This window comes from Notolabrus celidotus, chromosome 21 (assembly GCF_009762535.1).
Source record: "Notolabrus celidotus isolate fNotCel1 chromosome 21, fNotCel1.pri, whole genome shotgun sequence".
NCBI classification, from domain to species: Eukaryota; Metazoa; Chordata; class Actinopteri; order Labriformes; family Labridae; genus Notolabrus; species Notolabrus celidotus.
In genome coordinates, this window is record NC_048292.1 from 5,216,328 (window position 1) to 5,241,132 (window position 24,805).

The 24,805-nt window shown below is 42.8% G+C and overlaps 1 protein-coding gene across 1 annotated transcript; it reads right to left on the reverse strand.

Annotated features, from left to right (window-relative positions):
- Positions 1-16,228: 16,228 nt before the first annotated feature.
- Positions 16,229-24,547, reverse strand: btg1 (B-cell translocation gene 1, anti-proliferative). Its single transcript, XM_034674031.1, has 2 exons — positions 24,098-24,547; positions 16,229-20,417 (listed from the first exon to the last, which is right to left on the reverse strand). Exons 1-2 carry the CDS (start codon positions 24,240-24,242, stop codon positions 20,014-20,016), a joined length of 549 nt encoding a protein of 182 aa, XP_034529922.1. The 5' UTR covers positions 24,243-24,547; the 3' UTR covers positions 16,229-20,013.
- Positions 24,548-24,805: the final 258 nt, after the last annotated feature.

Below are 24,805 nucleotides of genomic sequence, written 5' to 3' on the forward strand. Positions count from 1 at the left end.
TTATATTTTAGATTCTGTAAAGTAGCCCCCTTTTTTCTTTCATGACAGCTTTGCACACTCTTGGTATTCTCTCAGTCTGCTTCATGAAGTGGTCTCCTGGAATGGTTTCTAATTAACATGAGCCTTGTCAAGAGTTCATTTGTAGAATGACTTGCCTTCTTAATGTGTTTGAGACCATCAGTTGTGTTGTTCAGAGGTAGAGGTAGAATACTGTTGTAATCCAGATTATGGCAAAACCAGATTATTTCAGAGTTTTGATGTCTTCAGTATTAATCTACAATGTTGAAAATAATTAAGATAAATAAAAACCATTGAATGAGAAGGTGTGTCCAAACTTTTGACTGGAAGGGTATGTCAGCATCAATTGTATTCAACAGTCAAAGCAACCTGAAAACACACGTCACAACAAATACTTCCACAGGAAAGAGAATAGAATGGAATGCTTCCGACTGATAAAAGCAGAATGGAACACTGATTCATTCTAGACAGCTAGAGCAACACCAGGAACAACCTGATCACACACGTCCAATCAAATCACTCCACAGAAAGTAGTCCGTCACATTCCTCCTCTGCCTGTTGACACTGTGATAAAACCGTTTGAATGGAATGGAACAGAACAAAGCAGAATAGAATTCTCAACAACACCAGGGACAACATGATCACACACATCATATCAAATCACTCTATAGAAAGTAGTCTGTCACATTCCCCCTCTGCCTGTTGACACTGTGGTAAAAACATTAGTGTGGTCTCAGGCTGGTCTTGAGAGTTAGCGGGCACAGATGTGAGAGCAGCCTGAGGAGCTACTGGACACAAAACCATCTCTGATAGGGAAAAGTGGAGCAACATCCTGTCCTGTCATTTAAACCATAAGAGGGAGTGATAACAACAACAATGTTCAAAGCTGAGACATTTGCCTCATTTATGTTTAAAAGTGTGTCAACATCAAAGCTCTAAGATGAAGAGCTGAATGAGGACAGAAACATCAGTATTCCTACAGAAGTCCTGCTCACCTCGTCTAACGTTACCTTCAAGGGAAATGCTCACTTTAATGTGAATTACATCAAATAAGCAGGATCAGGTTTGAACTGGACCCTGAATTAAAATCTTTAGTTTGATGTTAATACATCCTACAAGGAGGCTTTAAATCAACAAAATTATCTTTATATCAATATTTTGTGTCAACTTGTTCATGTCTGTAGCTGGTTGCAAGGTAATAAGCAAGATAATGTATAGTGAACAGGTGCTTATACTCATTAGAATCCCAGCAGGATGAGCTGAGAATATTTTTTTTTTGAGGAAACAAGTGTTTCTCTAAATGTTGAACTTTTTAAAACATCTGTGAAACAAGCTGAAGCTGTTCAGAGCAGCCTGATGCTAGGCTAAAGAGCTGCAGCGCTAAATAGCTACAAAGCTAAAGAGCTAAATAGCTACAGAGTTAAAGAGCTGCAGTGCTAAATAGCTACAGAGCTTCGCGCCAGAGTCCTGCTCGCCCTGTCAGAGTGGTGCTTGTTAAACATTACCCCTCACTTAAAGCTGCTGTTGGTAATCGTGATATAAACATCAGTCAACACTACCCCTCCCCTCTCTGCTGTCGTAGCCCCGCCCACAAAAGATCGTTGTGAGTGTTCTATGAGGAAGTAGTGGCTTCCCAGCCAATCAGGGTGACGTAGTGGGGCCGCCACTCAACCAATCAGGACAGAGGGTAGGGGAGTAGCTCTGATTGGTCCGTGATAACGGGAACGAGGGGAATAATAACTGCTTGATACAAAGGCATTGGAAAACACAGCGATTTCGCCATAATCTCAAATTACTTCACTTACAGATGAGTACTGATTGGTTTTATGACCTTTTCTCCAAACCCAGCAGAAAAAAAGTACAGTTTATTTGCACTATTCCTACCAACAGCAGCTTTAAAGGGCCCAACTGAAGGGGCTGAATCATAATCACAACAACTTTGTTTCTGTAGCATCTCTAAAAATAAGGATTCTATAACAGTTTAAGAACGGATACTCAAACACAGAACATCCAGACAAGGCAAGACAAAAATTAAAACATCTGAGAAATAAAAATCCCCGACATAAATCAGTCAAACTGCTGAAAAGAATAACAGCCATAAGAATAAATCACAAAGTGCCCTACATGTCCTGGTTTACCCTGCAGGCTGCCAATGGAGTCTTGCAAAATCATTTTCAAGCTTTTGTTTTGCAACAGCAGGCGGTAACCACGAACAGTTTCTGCGAAGATTTGAGGATGTGAAAAAAACGAGTTTCAGTGTTTTCGACATGTTGATTTCATAAAAGTGATACAAGTGGCCCAGTGACCCCGAATTTAACCGACTGTCCACAAACCAGAAGAAGTATGTGACCGACTGACTGTGAGTCCTCTTTGTGGATCTGCTCCAGCTGTGTGTGAAGACTGTACCATCCCCTCTGTGTGTGGTCAGACCTCCTGCAGAAGGCCTCTCGCTGAGCCCCAAAGCTAAGGCTATTTTTAGCTAGCTAGTTTCTTCTCGATCTCTCCCCCTCTCTCTCTCACTCTCTCTGTGAGTATTTCAGAGCGTTGGGAGAGGCCGACCACAGGAATATGTTGCCTCTATGTCTGACCACCGACTTTCAGATAACCATATGTGGGAGAACACAAACGGATGAAGACATCAGCTGTGGTTAGCATGTTAGCTTATCATTACGACGCATCGGCTTGCTGGTATCACTGCTGTTGTCGGCAGACATGATGTGGGACAGACAGTGAAAACATAAACACACTTTGAGGGTTTTAAAGAGTGGCGAAGTGGGAAGAGCTGCAGGGTCCGGATGTATTTCTGCTGCTGTGAATTCCCCTTTAAACATTTCCTTTAAAGGTGACATATCATGCAAAATCGACTTTTTAATGGTTCTCTACCTGAAATATAACAATATCCGGTCTGTCACGGAGTCAGAGCTCGGAGCTTGTTCAGCCCATAGACTGTATAAAATACAACTCAACCCCTCCTCCGTTTTTCATTACCTGCACAAATGTGTGCTAACAAGGAGCTTAGGAGGGAGGCATGCTAGTTGTAGGCTGTCTTAATAAACACAAAGGTCGGTTTTACTCCCCACATCTGCAGATTTGAAGATCTAGTGGATAATTTTTATTTTCCATGGAAAAGTGCCAGCGCTAGTTAGCATAGCTACATGTCGTAGCTGTAGCTGTAGCTGTAGCTGTAGCTGTAGCTGTAGCTGTAGCTGTAGCTGTAGCTGTAGCTGTAGCTGTAGCTGTAGCTGTAGCTGTAGCTGTAGCTGTGTACCAAGACATACGTCTACATACTGACAAATAAAACAACAACGTAACAAAGAATCTGTGACCAATCCTTCAGAAAGGTCCTGCTGCCTTTCTGGCAGAGGTCGGTTTTACTCCCCACGTCTGCAGATTTGAAGATCTAATGGATGATTTTTATTTATCATGGATAAGTGCAAGCGCTAGTTAGCATAGCCACATAGCTACATGTTCGTAGCTGTGTACCAAGACACACGTCTACATACTGATAAATAAAACAACAAGAAACACTAAATCTGTGACCAATCCTTCAGAAAGGTTCTGCTGCAGGCGCCTCTCCATCAGGATCAGTAACGCGGGTCTGTGAGCAGCCGTGTGTATTCAGCCAACATGTAAACATTAGATCAACGTGCTGGAGAGCCGAGGCCACATCCACTTCCTGAGGGGGCGTGGTCAGAGAGAAAACAGAGTGTTCTGAGTAGGCCTGAAGAAGAGGGCTTTTCAGGAATGCCAAAATCTGATTTCAAAGTGTTTTTTTGAGCATAAACTTTAAAGACATGTTTTGGGGACCTCTTAGACCAATATATATTGATGAAAAAAGCGTGATATGTCACCTTTAAATGATCGTCTGCTCTATGATTTCTGCTCTATGGAGGCTTGTGGTGTCTCACGACTGATTGACGTTAACTTTACTGTGGTCTCAGTGTCACCTCGCTCTTTACTGTTCTTCCAGTAGCACCAGGCAGCTTTTTGAGCCATGATGAACCTGCTGTAAACACGCTACAGACAGCTAGATGACAAACACGATGAAGTCAGTAGCTGCTGATGAGTCAGATAACTCTCAGAGGAGTTGGCGGCGAATGGAGCACTCATAAAGAGAGAGTTCATACTTGACTGGATTCATTGCAAGGCTAACATCCTGACTCTAAACGAAAGCTAACGTTGCTCCATGTGTGTAAGTCTTTGAAGCGACATGAAACCTTCCAAGAGTGCAGGAAAATCTGTGTTCCCCTCGCTAGTTCGAGTCAAAGTCTGTGCCAGACTAACCAAACTGTCAGTTTTGTCTCTGATTGTCTTGTTTTATTTTGTTAGTCATACAGAGGCAGCAGAGTTAGTTTCAGTCTGTTTCATTACAAGCACAAGAACTCCCTACTGGAGCTTTAACAGTGCAAAGAGGTGAATTAGAGGACATCATTGTTCTGTCAGTTTGACGTAGTATTTCTAGTTTTCTTCAAACCACACGAGGGAATGTGTTGCACAATCTGGCATAATGTACTTCATTATACTGTCAAAATCTATTTCTGTTTCAGTATTATTCATTTATTATAATTTGGATGATCGAAGCATGACAGTTTGAAGACAGCTGTTTCTCACGGCCAAATTCAACCGCATCCGTGTCCGGTCCGTTTCCAGTCCGTCATGGCATCTGATCTGAAAGGTTTCTATTCTGGTCAATGTGTTAACTCCCACATCTGCATCTCTGATCCAGCATGTCGGAGCCCGCCTGATCAGATACGCAAGACTTCTATTTCTGACGGATGCTGGAGCAGGACGCATGCATTTCAACAGATTTAGATTAACAGGAAGTCAGGCACCAAAACAAATTAAAACATCTGGATAATTTTCAGAATAAAACACTCTGTGTTATCACCAGATTGTATTTCACTTAACTACAACAACAAACTGTCATTGGGAGTGGAGCCAGGCCTGGAGTCAACAGGTCAGAGGTTTTCAGAGGACCAGAAAGACAACATGGATGAGGAGAGGAGGAGGAGGAGAATCCTTGATTCAGTGATTACCGTGGGAAAACCTCGGTCACATGACCCCAGCTGTCCAGCGCTTCTGCTCCGTGCTGGGTTCTGACAACCGGTGAGTGTTGAAGGACGAGAGAGCATGGAACCAGTCTGCTGTGGATCAGACACAGACCGGACATGGATCTGGTGGAAGTCCTGGGTTAATCTTCTCTGTTTCTCTGTAAAAAGTCCCTGATTGGAGCGCCTGTTGGCCTAGAAGTTAAGGAGTGCACTCCCTGTACAGAAGCTGTAGTCCCCATCCCAGAGGTCATTGGTTCGGCTCCCAGTCTTAAACCACATGCTGCGTGTTTTACCTCATAATGTGGAAAATATATAACTAAAGGAGAAAAGGTCCCTGATTATGTAAACCTTATTGGAAGTAAACCTGATCCGTTTTCAGATTCTGATGGTAAAAAGGCTTTAAAACACTAAACCTCAACTAAACCCATCCAGCCAAGTGAAATAAGAGCTTTAGTGGACAACAATGCCAACAATAAACCACACTATGATGGTGAACAGATCCACAATTGCCTGACAGAGCCTGAAATTAAAGCTCCTGTGAGGATTGTTCAGTTTGTGTTGAATTTGGCGCCCCCTGTGGAGAAAGTAGAACCTCTCATATCTCTGCTGATCTCGCCCTGTACAGGTGAAAGTCATGATTTCTAACAAAAAAAAATGCACCCTGGTTATTTTAAGGCATGTCACTCCTTAGAAAGCTCTGCCTCAGCTAACTAGCTTGACTAGCTGACACCTACCCCCCACCCTGCAGTTATAAGCATCATAAATACCTACATAGGAACAATCAGTCTTGTCACTGTTGGTCTTGTTTGCTTTAGTAGCTCATAGAGAGACATTAATATGAATTTTAGTCTGCTTTATAAGGAGATAAAAATTCCTCACAGGAGCTTTAAGGAGCCGAGTCTTCATTGGTTAACCTCTGCTCACTGGAGATACAAGAAACAGAATTAAGCTCCATGATTTTTACACTGAAATACTTGTTTTGACCTTCACCTGTCAGTGTTTGTTAACACATGTTTGTATCTTTTAGTTTGCATCTAAAAGCAGCTGCTCTTTTTTATCCTGATGATTCAACCTGGAGCCCAAACAAGCCTTGGGAGGCGTCCAAAATTCAGTCTCCTTAAACCGTCTGTGGCACAAATAAAACCACCGTGGATAGCCAAAACATGTGTCTGTTTCTGTCTGATTCACTTACATATAAAGCATGAAAACAGAGGAGCGCCGTGCATACAAAGATCCTCACACGATCCCTCCGAGACCCCTCACCTTACCCCAATAAGGCCTGCTGCCAGACTCTGGAATGAAACCCTGCTCGCTGGGAGTGTGAGCTGACAGGTGACACCAGCAGCCTGGAAGAGGAGGGATAAAGATAGACGAAGGGCGATGTGGTGGAGAGGGTAAGGCGGGGAGGGGGTACGGAGCTGATATGTGAGGAATCTGAGGGGAAAAAGAGACAAAACCAGAGAGGGACATAAAGGGGGGGGGGGGGGAGTAATGAGATGATCTATTTTTGCTTAATGAAAGGAGAGAGAGCACGAGGAAGAAGATGGACCGTGAAGAGATAGAGATCAAATCATGCGCTCCTACTTTTCCCTTTTTCTGTCAGCTGAAATAAAAAACTGTCTTTACTCAACAGGCAGGAGAAGATTGGTTAGCTTAAGGACACACAGCTGACGACTGTCTCTACTGTGAAACACACACTGAGTAACAGAGTCGTTCTTAACAAGATTTAACACACAAAGAAGAGGAGCAGGACACTGACTGTCTCCAAACATCAACTCAAAGTCTGTCAACATCAAGGACTTTATGTTTCAGTGAACAGAATTAGTTAGTTAGCTAGTTAGTCAGTTAGTATGCTAGTTAGCGAGTAAGTTAGTTAGCTAGATAGTTAGTTAGTCTTCTATATGAGTCTGTCAGGTTGTCACTAGTCACCATAGTGAGATGCTAACGTGGAATGAAAACAGCTGTCCACTGTAAGCTAACGAAAACTTCTCCAACATTATGTGTGCTAGCAAAAACAATGTAAACAACCTAAATTCCACCATTTAAAACCAAGATGATTCCAGTTTTATGATTCTGACAGTGATAAAAAATTATATACGCTGGATAACCGCAAAGTCTGTCAACATTGTCGGACTTAATGTTTCGGTGAACAGCATTAGTTAGCTAGTTAGGAGTTAGTTAGTTAGTTAGCGAATAAGTTAGTTAGCTAGATAGTTAGTCTTCTATATGAGTCTGTCAGGCTGTCACTGGTCACCATAGTGTGATGCTAACGTGTAATGAAAACAGCTGTCCACGGTAAGCTAACGAAAACTACTCCAGATTTTGTATGCTAGCAAAAACAATGTAAACAACATAAATTCCAACGTTTAAAACTGAGATGATTCCCGTTTTATGGTTCTGAGAGAGATAAACAATGATATACGCCATATCACCGCAAAGTCTGTCAACAATGTAGGACTTTATGTTTCAGTTAACAGCATAAGTTAGCTAGTTTGCCAGTTAGTTAGTTAGTTAGTTAGTTAGTTAGTTAGTTAGTAAGTTAGTTAGCTAGACAGTTAGTTAGTCTTCTATATGAGTCTGTCAGGCTGTCACTGGTCACCATACTGCGATGCTAACATGGAATAAAAACAGCTGTCCACGGTAAGGTAATGAAAACTACTCCAGCACTGCCTGTGCTAGCAAAAACAACGTAAACAACATCAATTCCACAAATTTAAAACCCACATGATTCCCGTCTTATAGTTCTGACCATAGACTGTATATAAAATTGACGCCATCTCACATGGCTCAAAGTGAGGCTGCCACAAAAACTGCTCCCCCTAGTGGCTGGCTGCAGTATAGGTCAAAAACTCTGTCTCCCCCACTCATTTGAATGGGGCTGCAGTCAAACTTTAAAAAATGAATACATGTCATTCGAATGTTTCTCACATCTGTAAGCTGTGGTGATATGTCGTTATTATTTGACTGTTTTGTGTTCAAGGCCTCTTTTTTCTGAAAAGTATCTTTTTTGTCTTCTATGGCCCAATCTCAATGTCCTCCCTGAGCCCTGAGCCCTTCTTGACTTAATTGACGTCAGCTGTAAAGTGATTGAGGGCAGGAGGCTGTGAGGGCTCAAACTGTAGAACTGGGAATGGGACAGCACTTAGAGACTTCTCACCTGACATCATGATGCTCACCTTAGCTTTATTAGGAATTTTTATTGCACAATTTTTACTTTCCTCAAATTCAAGGCGCTAATGTAAAACTGATTGTCATGTGATCCAGGCTCTTACTGTACAGACTGCTTAACCACAACATTTAAATATATAAATAGGCTATATGAATATAAGTATATAAATTATACTGTTTATACACATCTGTGTGAAAATAATTGATTAAGGCTGTTTTCTATATTAATACTTACAGGTCAACTTTTTTACCTGTAAATTTCATTGCAACTTTCATGCGTCTTTTTTTACTGTCACACTTTTTTTTATTTCCATGTTCTGGCACTCTTTTACTTTTCCATGCTTGCGGGCTTCCCCTGGGAATCCCACGTTTCACATCACAATGCTATGAATTATGGGTAATTCCCATATGCTAAGTCTGCACAAATGCCCACTTACGGAAAGTCAATGGTAAATGGTAAATGGACTTGTACTTATATAACGCTTTTCTAGTCTTTCTGACCACTGAAAGTGCTTTTACACACTACTCGTCACATTCACCCATTCATACCCATTCACTCACTGATGGTAGAAGCTGCTAAAGGGGACATAAAGGGTTCAAAAAGTCGGTGAGAGATCCCTCACACACTTGATGATTTGACAGTGGGACAACCCTAAACCCTCACAGACTGCACCTCAAAGTCAGTGAGTGCTTGAGGGTGGACATTGAGATTGGGCCTATATGAGTATGTCAGGTTGTCACTGGTCACCACAGTCGATGCTAACATGGAATGAAAACAGCTGTAACAAAAACTACTCCAACATTGTGTGTGTTAGCAAAAACAACGTAAACAACATCAATTCCGCCGTTTAAAACCAAGATGATTCCCGCTCTATGGTTCTGACAGGGATATAAATTATATACGCCACAACTATTGAAGTTTTATAGGACTGAGGGGGGAAGTAAAGTCACTATGTTGAGCTTTATTGTTTGGACGTCACACTACAGTAACCACATCCTGAAAGCCCCCCCCCTCCCTCCGTCAGTCCACAAAGCATCAGTGACGTGTCCGGCCCAAGCTGGAGCTCTTTGTCCCCACTGTCTTCCACTCGTCTCATTGTCCCAGCTCGGATGCTGGTGGGAAGGGCGTGTGCAGCGGGGGCAAAGCAGATGTCAGAGTCAGGATGAATAGTGTCCTGAGGGGAAGGAGAGATAGCTAGAGCAGCATCGATACCCAGGAGACCCACGCAGGGAGGGAAGGAGGCGGGGCGGGGATCTGTTTCAAAGAGGAATCAACTCGTCCTTGGCTTTTGAGTGACTCACACCCACGCAAGGATAGCGATAAAGTGGAAAAACAAACTGGAGGGCTGAACAGCTGTGGTTCATAGCTGTACCAATAACCAAATATTTGGCCATGGAGACACTTTGGATAAGAATTTGCAACAATAAGAGAAATATGTATCTTTCTGAGAATGTTTTTCCATGTTTCTGCTCTCATTTATCCTAGAATGAAATTAAAATAGTCCTGTCTTCTTCTTATTCACACAGCTGACTCTGAGAAGTCTTAAAACACTCCACATGCACATAAAAGCCGACAGTGTGAGGCGCATCTACAGAAAAAGTGACTTTTGCAGCTGCAGCACAGCTTTGTCCTTTACACAGAGGAGCATAAACCCACACACACGCTCTGCAGGAGGGCTGCCCTGACATCTCGCTGGCAATAAAGCGGGTCCCAGATGTCTGCCCCCCCCCCCCTCGGTTAGCGCACACACAAGCTTGCACTGTCACTCACCGGGCCTTTGTTCTCCGACAGCAACATATTGCTTGTACACAACGCTCAGTTTCAGGGTAAATAGATGCTGCTGCAGAGTCTGACGACAAACCTTTGGTACAGACGGAGTGCAGAGTAAGGAGACTGTGAGTTCTCTGTCAGGATCATGAAGACTGAAGAAGAGCTTCAGTTCATATTTACACCCAGTAGAAACAAAAAGCCGCTTCTGTCATACAATGTACAGCAAAACCAGAGAAGGTTCAGGACATTCAGGAGAGTCATGATAAGAGAGTATGATGCACATTTGATGATTTATATGACACAGTAAACAATGTCCTGGGACGCAGCCACTCGTTTGTTTCCTCTGTCTTCTCAGAATGAGCTTTCAGATAACGTGGAAACAGAGAAACAGAGAAGAGATGGAAGTTTCAGACAGCCAGGATATCAGAAAATATTACTTCTGTTTAAAGGGACACATGTTAAGCAGTGTTATGTTAGCTACCTACAGTAAGTCTCACAGTATCTGAGTTTAGCTGGTGTGACTAAAAACTGTTGTGAAACCTGGATTAGGGTTACACGTGTTTAAAGAGGAAGCTGTTCTTTTATTGAAGGTGTGGCTTTGTAATCAGGTAATTTCTATTCCTGCAAAACAATATTAAACTGGAGATAATGTACCATGCACAGAACGTGTGTTGCACAGGCGATAATGTAAACAGCACAGAGAAAGATATATACTGCATGGCAGATACTGTATTGTGCACAGCAAATACTGTATGTATATTACTAATACATAATGTTTACTGCACAGATGATAATGTATTCAATTAAAGATAATGTATAATGCACAGAAAAAGAGATGATGTATACTACACAGTATAGTATGGCACCATGTATATTTCAAAGCAGATAATGTATATTGCCCAGCAAAGTATTTTATATTAAATGGTAGATAATGTTTAATACACTATACAAGTGTAGTAACAATGCAAAGTAGATAATGATATTTTGCATGGTAAATAATGTAAAATTCTCAGCAAACATGTATTTTAAATTGTAGATAATGTTTACAGTGCAGTACCATGGATAATGTGTAGTGCATGAAAGATAATGTATAATACACAGCAAAAGAAAGTATTTTGAATGAAAGATAATGTACAATACACAGCAAAAGAAAGTATTTTGAATGAAAGATAATGTATACTGCACTGTAAAATTACAGTACTATACATTGCATGGGTGAATGTACACTGCAAAGAGAGAGATGCATGTTAAATCGGAGATAATGTATACTACACAGAATAAGTGCAGTACTGTATATATTGCACGGTAGATTATGTATTTTACATGGTAAATAACCTAAAACTCTAATCAAAGATGTATTTAAATTGTAGATAATGTTAATTTTGCAGTATCATGTGTGCTGCACTGTGGATAATGTATAATACACAGCAAAATAATGTATTTTGAATAATAGATAATATATACTACACTGTAAAAACACAGTACTGTATATATTGCATGGTAGATAATGTATTTTGCATGGTAAATAACCTAAAATTCTCACCAAACATGTATTTAAATTAAAGATAATGTTTATAATGCAGTAATAGTGCATTACCATGTGTGCTGCACTGTGTCTAATATATAGTGCACAGTAGATAATGTATAATCATCAGCGAAAGAATGTATTTTGAATGATAGATCATGTATAATGCACAGTAAAGTGCAGAACTGTGTATATTGCATGGTTGAATGTATACAATAGAGAGAGATGCATGTTAAATTGGAGATAATGTATAATGCACTGTAAGATAATGTATATTAAATTATGGATAATGTATAGTAAACAGTGTAAGTTCAGCACCATGGGTATTTCCCGGTAGATCATGTATACTGCACAGCAAATGGATGTATTCTGACTGATAGATAATGTATACTGCATAGTGCAAGTGCATTACTGTATATATTGCACTGTAGGTTATGTATTTTACATGGTAAATAACCTAGAACTTTAATCAAAGATGTATTTAAATTGTAGATAATGTTAATTTTGCAGTATCATGTGTGCTGCACTGTGGATAATGTATAATACACAGCAAAATAATGTATTTTGAATAATAGATAATATATACTACACTGTAAAAACACAGTACTGTATATATTGCATGGTAGATAATGTATTTTGCATGGTAAATAACCTAAAATTCTCACCAAACATGTATTTAAATGAAAGATAATGTTTACAATGCAGTAATAGTGCAGTACCATGTGTGCTGCACCGTGGATAATATATAGTGCACAGTAGATAATGTATAATCATCAGCGAAAGAATGTATTTTGAATGATAGATCATGTATAATGCACAGTAAAGTGCAGAACTGTGTATATTGCATGGTTGAATGTATACAATAGAGAGAGATGCATGTTAAATTTGAGATAATGTATAATGCACTGTAAGATAATGTATATTAAATTATGGATAATGTATAGTAAACAGTGTAAGTTCAGCACCATGGGTATTTCCCAGTAGATCATGTATACTGCACAGCAAATGGATGTATTCTGACTGATAGATAATGTATACTGCATAGTGTAAGTGCAGTGCTGTGTGTATTTCATGGGAGATAATGTCTATAATGTCTGTCAGGCTATTTGTGTGTATGACAACATAAACAGAGGTTGCTGGACTGGCTTTTTATCACAGTATCAGGCTCTAATCTTCGTTCTCAGAGTCTCTCTGCGGTTATCAGGCGCCCCTCCCAGAACTTTCTACCTAATCAAACCATCTCTACAGTTGCTATGACCTCAGTTGCTATGTGGGTTGGAGATGAGGGCAGAAAATATTACAGGACAGTTTCATCAGTGCCAGGCTGGAACTCCAATGCAATTCATAGATGACAATTTGATGATGTTCTAACAGTCACTGCAACGGTTCTCTGTAAAGTGTCTCACTTTGTCTTTCAGATCCTCACGCTGGTGTTTAACGAGACTTCATTTACATAGAAAGTTCATTTTCATTACCCAGCATGCCTTTAGGGAAACTTTCAAATGATCTGAGGCATTAGTTTTATTTTCCATTAGAGGCTATCACCATGATCCAAGAACGATAAAATGTTTATTATAATAAAAACAAGAGAACACATTTCGGAGAGGCGTTCAGGTTCTTCTAATCAGGACGTGAATAACGTGTCAAAACATCTTGCACAAGTGAGTCATTGCAGAATCACGTCCAGGGAGGATTGCAAAACTCTGTTAAATCTGGATCGTTTGAGCTTTTTTGTTGCTGTTGGATGGTTTTCATTCACTTCCCTACAGATGATGTTTTCATATAAAAGAAACCACACTGGGCCGTGCAGTCGAACACACCCTGGGAATCTTTGACCTCCTTAGGAAACGATCAAACATGGAAATGAAGCAAGAGAGAATTTGCACCAAAAGGACTCTAAAATCTGATTTAATCTCTCATTTTGTTACACTGATACTCGCTCTTCCTCCGCCGCTGAGGCCTCAGTGAAGCCGTGTTTGTGCAGAGGTAAAGCCTGACTTAAACACAACACCTCTCCCAGCCCCGCACCCCCCACGCCTTCGGCTCCTGCTAAACCAGCTCTTCTCGTTCGCTCCTTTGTCTGAGCGTCCAAACGAGCCAAATGTTTTTCTTTTCCTGCCTGCTGCTCAGCAACCTGCGGGGTTTTCAGAGTGCTGCAAAGGATTGCAATCCTAATCCAGACTCTGGGTTTCTGCAGAGTCAGCTGGTTTGATGCGACCGTGTTGTGTATATATCGGTGCCCTGGCAGTCTTTTTTTTTTGTTGAGAAATGCTCCGCTAAATGCACCATCTGTCGCATCCTATCATTTAAGTGGGGAGCTCTGGCAGCTCCTTTTTGAACCTCAGAGAATGGATTGTGAGTTTAATTCCAAGTTTCTGAAAACATCATGTGCATTTGGACGTGAGGTGATTGGATTTGCTGATCGGGGCAGGCAGCACACTCCTTTTAAGGGAAAGCAGCAAACGGCTTATAAAATGTTCCAGGGTTTGGACCAAAAATATGGAGCTGCATCAACGTCTCTGACGGTCTGCCAGGAAGCACATTCTCTATTTAGGTTCTCCACGATTACAACATCAGAGTCATGTTTCCTCTTTTAACTACAGGAATTTATGAGGAGTAGGGATGTAGATTTCAAGTATTCTCCTTGATCGATCTTTGGAAGTGTTAATGATCAATTATCGATTAATCATTAAAGAAAACGCAAAAAATCCATGTCAAAAACAATGCCAAATGCTTTTTTTCCCCTGAATCAAATTTTCCTTCACAACACAATGTATATAACTGACAGTATTGAATATCTACGGATCGTATTGAGGTGTTCAAAATGTTAAACACACTGAATATCATTGTGTGGAGCAGGCTCATACACAGTCATCAAAGTGAAGGCTCAGACTTCAACAAGAGAACTGAACAGAAACATATTTTAGACTCACAATGTCCAGTTTTCTGCGTTCTTATTGAGAAAAATAAGCATGTGAACGTGGTCAGGTGTCAGATGGAAGCGCAACCGAGTCATAATCAGTCCTGTGGCGGAGGTGAGAAAAGGCACTAATGGAGACCTGTCACTCAGCCACAGCCGCCAGCTGAGCGTCTCCACTGTGCGCAACACCTTCAGTCAGCTGATTCACATCCAAACATGCTTTAAACTATGGATGTACATATTAAATATTTTCCATGATTGATCTTTGGAAATGTTAACCATCAATCAATAAAAAATATATTATTATTTTTATGTCAAAAACAATGCCAAATACGTTTTTTTCCCCCTAAATTATATTTTCTACAGCAACCAAATGCATATAACGGACGGTATTGAATACAGGTACATGTTTAACACTGATTATCATCATATTCTCTGCAAACATAGCCTTATAAAGCCAGGACCCTCAGTAAGGCCTGGTCCATCGTGGCTGACCCGTGCCATCCTCTTTTTCTTGAATTCCCCCAGCTTCCCTCAGGCCTCAGATTCACGATGCCAAAAAGGCAGGACAAATGGGAAAAGAAACTCTTTTGCACCGATAGAAGCTAGCCTGCTTAACGATATTGCATAACTGTTGTTTCCGTGTTGTTACTGTTTTGAATGTTTCGATGTTGGTGTGACTCGTTGTACTGTTTTGTTTGTGTCACCGCTGATTGAAAGACAAATTGCCCCCCGGGGATAATAAAGAAACCTTGAACCTTGAAAGTGAACGCTCATAATACTAACAGAAAACTACTTCACACTCACAGTGTCCAGTTTTCTGTCTACTCGCTCTTATTGAGAAAAATAAGCATGTGTATTCAGTCAGGTGTCAGCCGGGAGTTCAACCGGGTCATAATCAGTCCAGCTGCAGGAAAGCCCAGACGGCTCTTATGTTGCTGGTCTGCAAACATAGCGTACTAGCAATTCCCAACAGTCTGTTGGCTTTGTATCCCAAGGTTTGGGAAATGTCCTGTTTAAAGTTATCAACCTTCATGTACGTGTCGTTGTTGGCAGCAGTTGCAATGATCCTCTTTGAAAAACGCACGTGGACACCTGACTTGCAGCCGCCAGCTGAGCGTCTCTGCGGTGCGCAACACCTTTAGTCAGCTGATTCATATGAAACATGCTTTAGACTTAAAACACCTCCCTGATAGCTGAATGTATATGAGACAACATGATGATTGATTGTAAGTTACGCTGGCAGCAGTTACATTGATCCTCTTTAAAGAGCGCACGTGGACACCTGATGGGCAGCCGCAGCCGCCAACTGATTGCCTCTGCTGTGCGCAACACCTTTAACAGCTGATTCACATCGAAACATGCTTTAAACGTAAAACACCTTCCTGATAGCTGAATGTAATATGAGACCACATGATGTTTGATTGTAAGTTCTTAAGAATCAATTAATTGATACTTGATTGTTAAAATCCCTCATGAGCGGAAAAGGAGGAGCTCCCTAAAACAGGAGAAATGTTAGGACAGCCGAGTTGCTGAGTTGATTTCCTCTCGTAGGTTTCAGCACAGATGGCCCGCTCAGTCCTAGAACAGTGAGAGGTCAAATTCCGATCTGGGCCTCAGTGGGGCTGCAGGATCAGCGACCAGGCTCGTGTAGCTCTGTATGAATACGATACATACACTCTCATTTAAAAAGGAGCTACTCACTGTGGTTTAATCTGCTGCTCTCAGATTATAATCCTACGTTTAAAAAAAAAAGATGACACAGCTCACAGAGATTATGATGCCAAGATAGGAAATCTTTTATTACAGAGAAAAAAAACTTTTCTTCCAAAATATAGAAATCTGTACAACTTCCGCACAATCAATTTACATGAACTGTACAAATTTACAGCAGTTCATCACAACATACCCAAGGAAAAGAAAACTGAACACGATAAAGATGTACTGACATGAGATCACAAGATAGACAGCTTTTCTTCTTGGGTAAGCTCAGATTTTTTTGTCTATTTTCTGTTTTTTAGGTAAATAGAAAAAAAAGGAAAAAAAAAACTGAAAGAAAAAGAAAAAAGAACAAAGGATACGTCTACACTTACAGATCATGGAAACTAAGAGTTTTACCAGAACTTTGGTCCTTGCCAACACTCCCGTCACAAAAATGGCTTCACTTACGAAAGAAAGCGTTTCTCATGTTAAAAGATGAAATACAAAAAAGGAATACATCTAAAAACACCTCAATTATTGGCACTTCCCATGTGTAATGTCATGTACTCTACCATTTTGTTGTACAGTTACAATACATTCTACAATATGTAAAACACCTCAAATGTGAAAGTGGCAATAATTCAACTAATCAATGACAACGTTTTGACGACAACATCAACAACAAAACTGCTGTTCCCTTCCTGTTTCATGTCTTAACATGCACAACTTTTCTCCACAAGGGGATTTATTGAATGTCTGAGGCCTGAGTTTGGCAATACATTCCAGGAGAGACTCCGCACGTCTCCGAAAAAATGTCACACGACTTCAACTCCACATATTTAGTGCATTTTATGTGCTATTTACCTCTCTGACTACTCAAAGCACTCACAACGATTCTGTTTACCTATGTGCGCACAATCTGAATGGATGCCATTTAGATCCATGGTACTGAGGACTTCAACCATTTTTGGGTGGTGGTGGTGGTGGTTCAGCTGAGAGGGGGGGTCGTCTAAAGGGGTGTTTTTAAAATGTTGTAGCTGTTAAAACAAATTCTGTTAAAATAGGAGAGATCATTAGACTTTAAAAGATCCTCCTGAAGAGAGGGCGAGGAGGACGAATGAGGGGATGGAACATGAGGATGTGAGCCAGTGAAGTCACGTGACGTTAAAAAGCTTAAATGTGTGATTTTAAAAGACGTGGGAACAGAAGCCGTGTGCGCTCGTCTCCATCTGGCCCGACGTGGACTCACTGAGGGTTTGAGCAGAGCGCGGGGGGGACGGGGTTGTTAAGGGGAGGGGGGGCTGCAGTGCGTCAAAGGCTATAGCTCTATTACCCATGATCCTCTCAAGCTTAGGGGAGCTTAAAACACCCAAAGGTCTGGTGATGAGCGGAGAACCAGCCTGCCGTGACAGATTTGGCCAGCGGCTAAAGGCCCCGAACAACACCCGGCCTCGCTGTTAACCCCTTTGGCCCCAGAACCGGGAGTGAAGTGGGGATGCGTCAGACAGCCATCACATCCTTTCGTATGCATGTAAACAAAGTCGCAATCCAGTGAGATGAAAACAAAAATCAAAACAGCCTAGTACCCTCAAATCTGTTCCTGCTAGCTTCCCCGTCAGTGCAGCTGGAGCACGCCGGGAGCGTGTGCTGGTTTCGTGTGTCCATCGCACCTGAGGGAGGGTCGAGGGCTTCTGGTCAGGGTTGGGGGGGACGGTGAATAAGTCCAGAGTCAGGGGGGGGCTGGAGGGATTTTAGCTGCCCTGGACAAAAAGAGTCCGGCCCTTGCCCCCCCTGGACTCTCTCACACCACCTCCCCCCCTCCTTGTCCCGGCCTTCCTTACCCAGCTTCCCTCCCCCTGCGCTGATGGACGATGATATGTGTCACATTAAGTCTACCTGCATCCGCAGGGGGTCTGCTAGCAGCGTGCTGGCTTGGCTGAACAGGAGGTCTGAGCTGAGGGAAGATATGTGGCACTTGAGGCACTCTAAGGGGGAGGGACTGAGGGGGAGGCGGTGGTACAGCTGCCAGACTTGGAAAGGAGACACCACGATGAGGAGGGTCAGGGCAGCACGTCGAACCAGGCCGGCTTACATAAGCCTGATATTACTTTAAAAATCACGAATGGCTCATAATTCGTGATGATGAGGTCTTGGTAAGGCAGTGCACGCACAGACGAGTCTCTCTCTCCAAACAGACCTCTGAAATAACGAATGAGGGAAATAATAGGCGGGTGTTGTTTCTGATCTCAAGCTAATATCTAAAAAGTCGGTTCTCCAGACCTCCCTTTGGCCAAAGTCTCACACAGTCATCACTTAGTCCAGACCTTTGTGACTAACTCCTCTCTATCAGCAACACAAATAACTATCTGTGTGTGTTTGTGTGTGTTTCTGGGGTGGAGGGGAGGGGGGAGGGGACAGCTTAGCTCTGCATCCTGCCAGAGCCACCAGTGCCATATGAACGGATGTTTCCTAACATACCACCAAGACATCTCTCCACCTACACATCATCAACAGCTCTGAAATGTTCAAATACAGTGTAAAAAGAAGGTCAGAGGTCCAGAGCTGGACTCCCCTGTTTAAAAACAGATTTAAATGGATCCCAACGTGGGAGCTACAGTATGAACAAAACGGCTTCAAAATGAGGAGGGCAATAAAAACGGCGTGAAGAGGTGACATTCGAGTGGATGGAATGCAGGCGATTTTCTCTAAGAAGTACACATCCCACACAATCTAACGTCAAAGTGCATTCAATGTCAAATCTAACAGGGCCGCAAGACCACAAGTCTGGGGTAAAACAGGCCCCCCCTTTTTTTTGCTACACTTTGAATTTTGGTGACGCAGGAGATGACAAAGTGGTGGAAGGAAAAGGGGGCGCGATCAGCAACAACACAGGAACCTGATTGTGATTTTCAACAACATTCATGAAGGAGGAGGGAGGAGAGCACAAGACCCCCCTTACACTCCCCCCTGGAAAAGCTACACATACATGGGTGATGGGAGGGCGACAGTGCAACAGGACACACTGGTATCCATAGGTAACAGGTGTCACGACACATTCCACTTGCACTTACAGACAGGCCAAGAGTTGAGATGATGGGAGGGGGGGGAGAGGAGTTCAGAGCTGAGACCTTCGTCCAGCTACGGGGTGAAGAAAACGACTCCCTGTGGTCCAAAAAGGGTTTGTTATAGAAAATAGAGATGCTCTTATCGGGCGTTTCTTCACCTCGAGCGTGGATTGAGAAAGTCAGTCTGAACTCAATCTCCCACCAAAACAAAATAATCTCAGATTCTAAAATTCAAAAGGTGGTTCCTGTTAAAACTCCTTAAATTTAGGTTTTGGTGTTTTTTTTGGTGTTTTGAACGTGTACCCAAAGTAACCACAAGTCAGAAAAGTGCAAAGTCAATGACAGCCCCTCAGGATGGAGCCGATCACCATGTTGTTTACAGGTCGGGTGAGGGAGGGGGGGATGGGGAGCAGGCAGGGCCAGTCCCCAGGAGAAAGGGGGGAGGGGGGGTTCCTGGTTGGTTTGACGTCGGTCGGTCGGTTCGTTGGTTTAGCTGCCCCAACAGTTCCACTTCCACAAAGCCTCTCCGAAAAACTGGAGTGCCGAGCTGATCCATGACAACAGAAGGGATGACGATGAGGGGGGAGGGGTAAAAAGATCAAACCTACAAGGTTTCCATCACCTGGACGATAGGCCACATCCTCTGCTTTTTTTCTTTTCTTTTTTCTTCTTTCACTATTTCATTTCATATTCTTAGCTTTAAAAAGGCTCACCTCGGCCTGGTCACATGATCTGACCAGCCACGGCGTGACCCTGAACGAAAAAAAGTAGGCCTGCTGTGACAGCGTGCCTCTTTAACTGGACACAGTCATCATATTGTAGGATTTGGAGGGACTGGTTCTGCCCAGCACCATCAGTTCCTCCTTGCAGCTGATGTGACTGTCCACCATGGGGCTCATCGTCCCGCTGGGTCCTGAGGGGGAGCTGGCAGCGGCCATCATCTGCACCCCAGGGGGGCAGGGCTGCGACTCGTACAGGACGCAGATGGAGCCGTCCTCGCCGATGCGGTATGAGACCTCAAAGGGGTCCACCCACAGAGTGAGCTCGCTGGGGAGCAGCAGGTAGAGTTGCTGGATGGTCAGGCCGATGCGCTGGCCCGCCTGCCACACCAGGGGGTCCATCTTGTGGTTGATGCGGATGCAGCGGTAGCCTGAACCTTTGCATGGTCTGTCTGGGAACCAGTGGTGCTTGTATTGCTCTGCAGGGAGGGACGGGAGAGAAGAGAGGAGACGAAGCTTTAGAGCAGCACCCATCAGAGACTGTAGGAGCAGTATATGTTTGCAAAAGTCACGTGGGTGAGATTTAAGTCTTTGGAGCGATAATTCAATAAACGATGATGCGTTTGAGGACGCAACTAAGACTGTTTGTTTTAGATTTCATGCAAAATGTATTCATGCAATAAATATTAAAAGTGAATATGTCATCATGAGAGGGAAGCTGTGCAGAAATTGTGCATCTAAGCTACCAACCATCTGTATTTATTTATCCTTCACTTCTTTGAAATACATCACACCACCTTTTTGTTGCAATCTCTGCAGAGAATTTCAATCTTCCTGTTCAGTAAACTCAGTTTTGCAATAATATTTAAGTGTATTGATGTTTTCATCAACAACTAAGGCTGTAAAGAGATCTGCAGCGAGCAAAGGTTGCAGCGAAACCCAAACAGACTGTACTTTAGATAAGCCACACGTGAGTTACGAGACGTACTGTGACTTTAAATCTGATTAAAGAACATCATAAACACTAATAAAACACCCTGCACTGAGTTATAAGGGTCTTTAAGTGTGTATTTTTAATATTTCATATCTCACAAGGTTTATTAGGAGTTAATTGAATGCAAACGCAGCTGCCTGCTGTTTTATCGTATCTCTGGATTATCTCCAAATGTTACACAAGAGCCGACTGAGTAACTGATTTAATCTCAGGCTTTTAATTTGTTAAGAAACTAGAAATCGTGTTCAAATAAATCAGTTAATACAATAACGGGCTGAGTTGATGATTACTTGTCAAGAATAAATAACTGTTTAATTATGTCCCCGTGTTTTAATGACACTGTGTTCCTTTCAAACCTCAGCTCCAGCCTGAAGCCTTTAACAATCAATAGAAAGTATTTATTCTCAGCAAAGTCCAGGGCGTAGCTGGGTGCAGTACTGAAGAAAGCACAGAAAAACTGCACCACCTGTTCACAGGCTTGATAAGCAGCCATAAAAACAGGCGGCCAGCGGCTCCCTGGGCCTACGTGACAAAAACAAGGCCATTGAATTGCACAATCCCTCCCAGGGCGCGTCGTCGGTGTCACAAAGTCTCCCCTGACTGGCTGCACATAAAACACCACAAGTGTCGAAGTCTCAGCCAGCCATCTGGGAAAGCTAAGCCCCGCCTCTTAAAGAGACGGGAGCGTATTTTTCCGAGGCCCTTTTTCTTTCTCGCTGGTCCGTGTGGAAGTTTTTCAGGCAGTGAAACTAGTGATTCAGAGTGACGCCGCTTGCTTGCAGGCGATTCTGCGGTGAGGGCGATGAGGGGAAAATTACACTGTTGACTATCTGTTTTTAAGAGGAGGAGGAAGTGGAGATGGCTCACTCTTTCCATGAGGGTTCACTTTTTGGCTTTTCTTTCTGAGTTTTTACATCCTGACCTCTCTGCTCTAGTCTTAGCTGGGATTGGATTCCTATTGATACAAGCTTCTTTGTCACTGATGAAAAACAAGAAGAGTGAAGTAGGAGCTGGAGGCCACCTGTATGCATCCAATGGATAATAACACCCCCCTCCCTCCTCCCACCCCCTTGTTATCACTGAAGGCTGTATTCTGCTGAGCTAATGGAGGGGCTGGCACTCGGGGGCTGGGCGATCTTTCAGCTGCAGACAGAACCACAAAGGAAGGCAGCTTGCTACCTACAAACCCTGGAGCAGCTGGGGAAGGATCAGCTCAGCAGGGCCTATTCTTAAAAACCAGGGCAGAGGGGGCGAGGGAGGAGGAGAGGGGGGTATACAGCAAACAGAAAAGTAAAGACTTCAACGAAGCAGGGTTGTTTGTTCACTGAAGCTGACCTGAAGCACATGAAGGGGAATGCATTGGCTCTATGTTTGGGTTTTTCCATTTAGACGCCAGGGGCAAGTCACACTGCTGCAGAGAAACTAGAAAAATTGAAGTGCTTACACAACTACTGAGATTTATATCTGGTCTGCGGGCTAATGTATCCACTCGGCACAAACAAGAGGAGCTCTTCTTTGCAGCATGCCGAGAATAGTGTGTGATGTGATGACAAAGGAGCTCTGGCTGGACTTGATTTGTGCAAACTAACCTCATATGATGATGTTTTGTTTAGAAAATATACTCTTTCATACAAAAAGACTGCTTTAAGCAATTAAAAAACACTCAAATTTGAATCCCAGTCTCATTCCGACCCTCACAATCCACCCTACGTTGTAAATAAGGCGTGTTTTAATTTGCATCACTGGATTTCCCCTTCATTTCCTCCCTATGTTGTGCTGCTGCTGCTTGAGTTTAATGTCTGCCTGTAGGCGCCCACCATAACATCCCCTCCCCCACAGCCGACTCCATTCAGCTCCCAAACTTTTGTCTGTTTATGAACACCGTCCAGTAGAGATCTTGCAGATGTTTTCAATAATAAAAATAGCTCTGTGTGCGCTTAAATTAAGCTACTAGCTCCTTAAAAGATGCATCATATGATTGCATACTGAGGATTTGGGTGTTTGTTGTTGTTCTGCAGCACAACAGATGTGTAAAAAAAGGCAACTTTTAGGACTATTGTTCTTTGAGATCGAGATCACCTCTTATTTGCTGTACTGATACTTTGGGATCTTATGTGTTACCTGTGTGTTTTTGCACTTAGTGAGCTCCTTATGTTGTAAATGTAGGTCATCTGCTGTTGCAGGCTCGGCTGATGGAGTGAAGCAGATGCAAGGCAGCTTTAGAGGACTGAGCCTGGAATGTGTCTTTTACAATCCCCTAAAGAGGCAATATGTTCCTTCAAAAACACTCACATATCATATTATGAGCCTTGGAAGAAAAAAATGGGATGTCTATGGGATGTTATTGATTACATTGTGTTTTCACTGTGCAGGGAACATGACTAGTGTTGAAATAAAGGCAAGAAAAGACACCCTCGTGTGTTATTGACATTTCTATTGATCCCTATTGGAAAGAAAGGGCATAAATATGTAATCAAAAGCCTTGCCACAAAAAAATGGGGGCGTAAAGCCTCAATGTATGGGATGTTATTGATTGGATGGTGTTTACACTGTGCAGGGAACATGACTAGTGTTGAAATAAAGGCAAGAAAAGATTGTTATTGTGTGTTATTGACATTTCTATTGATCCCTATGGGCAAGAAAGTCCAAAAATATGTATTTAAAAGGTGCTACCAAATTGGACATGTTGCCTAAAAAAGGTATATTTAGATTGCATGTACCAGAGACTATCTTGGCATGCGCAGTGATTCGTTAATAACCTATATAACCTAACGCATTACGTAATTGAGCCGCCTCTGTAACTCACTGGGGGCTGTTTTGTTCTGCTATGTACTCTGCGAGCTTTATCGACCCACGCGCACTTCCTTGTTTGAACACACTGTTGACAATAAGACGAAATTATCGAAAAAAAATCAAACTGTATCCATTAAATCGTCGAAAGAATCGTCGAAAAAGAATCACCCGCTGTGTTTATACTTGATCTTGTTTTTTTCCTCTCGGACGTGCGCGAACTGGGATGCGCAGTAGCAACAGTGATAGTGATAGTTGAGAGAACAAAGAAGGGGGCTCTCGTGAAGCATTCACACGGTAGTTTAACGATAAAACACGACATTTAAAGTTGAATTTGACATTAAAATCAACATTTGGTGATTTTTTTTTTCTTACCTGCCAAAATGTCCTGTAAGCTTTGGGTGAATGTTTGGACCTGTCGATCGTTTACGTGTCCTTTTACCCTCAGAAATCTCGTGAGAAATCCGACGGCGGCGTTGATCTCTGGTTTCATGGTTCCCCGGGCACAAAGGGTATGCATTGAGAACGTCAACGGTCGCGTTGTGTTCCTCCTTTACGTGTTCGTCCAACCGTTGGTCTCTCTATCTCTCTCCTCGTCAGAGCAGCAGTCCTCGTCGTCGAGCTGTGTCTCTGGGCATTTATTAGTCGAGGTAGAAAGGAGGTTTCAGGTTTTCAGAGAGGGTCCGTGGTTGAGGGACGGTTACAAGTCGACTGTTATTGGTAAATACAAGGGGGTTGGTTGGTTTGGGGAGTCCCGTGGTGCCACGTTGAGCCAACCCTCCCTTTGTCACTTTCCTCCTCCAGAGTGGAGCTCTGTGAGTGGGGGAGCTGGTTTTTATGTCGCCCCCCCTCCTCCTCCCTTTCTTCCCTCCCTCCCACAATGACGACGTCACAAGCTGCTACAGCAACAACAGCTGACCAATTGCAGCGCTGAATCCGTGTGACGAGCCTCATATAGGCGGAGTGCGGCGTTCACGTCACTGCTCTGAAAATAAACAGAGGCACACAGCATGAAGCCACGCTGCGTTTACTGGCAGTCGGAAATACGGCCTGAGGGGGAGAAAGGGAAACAAAAGGGAACGA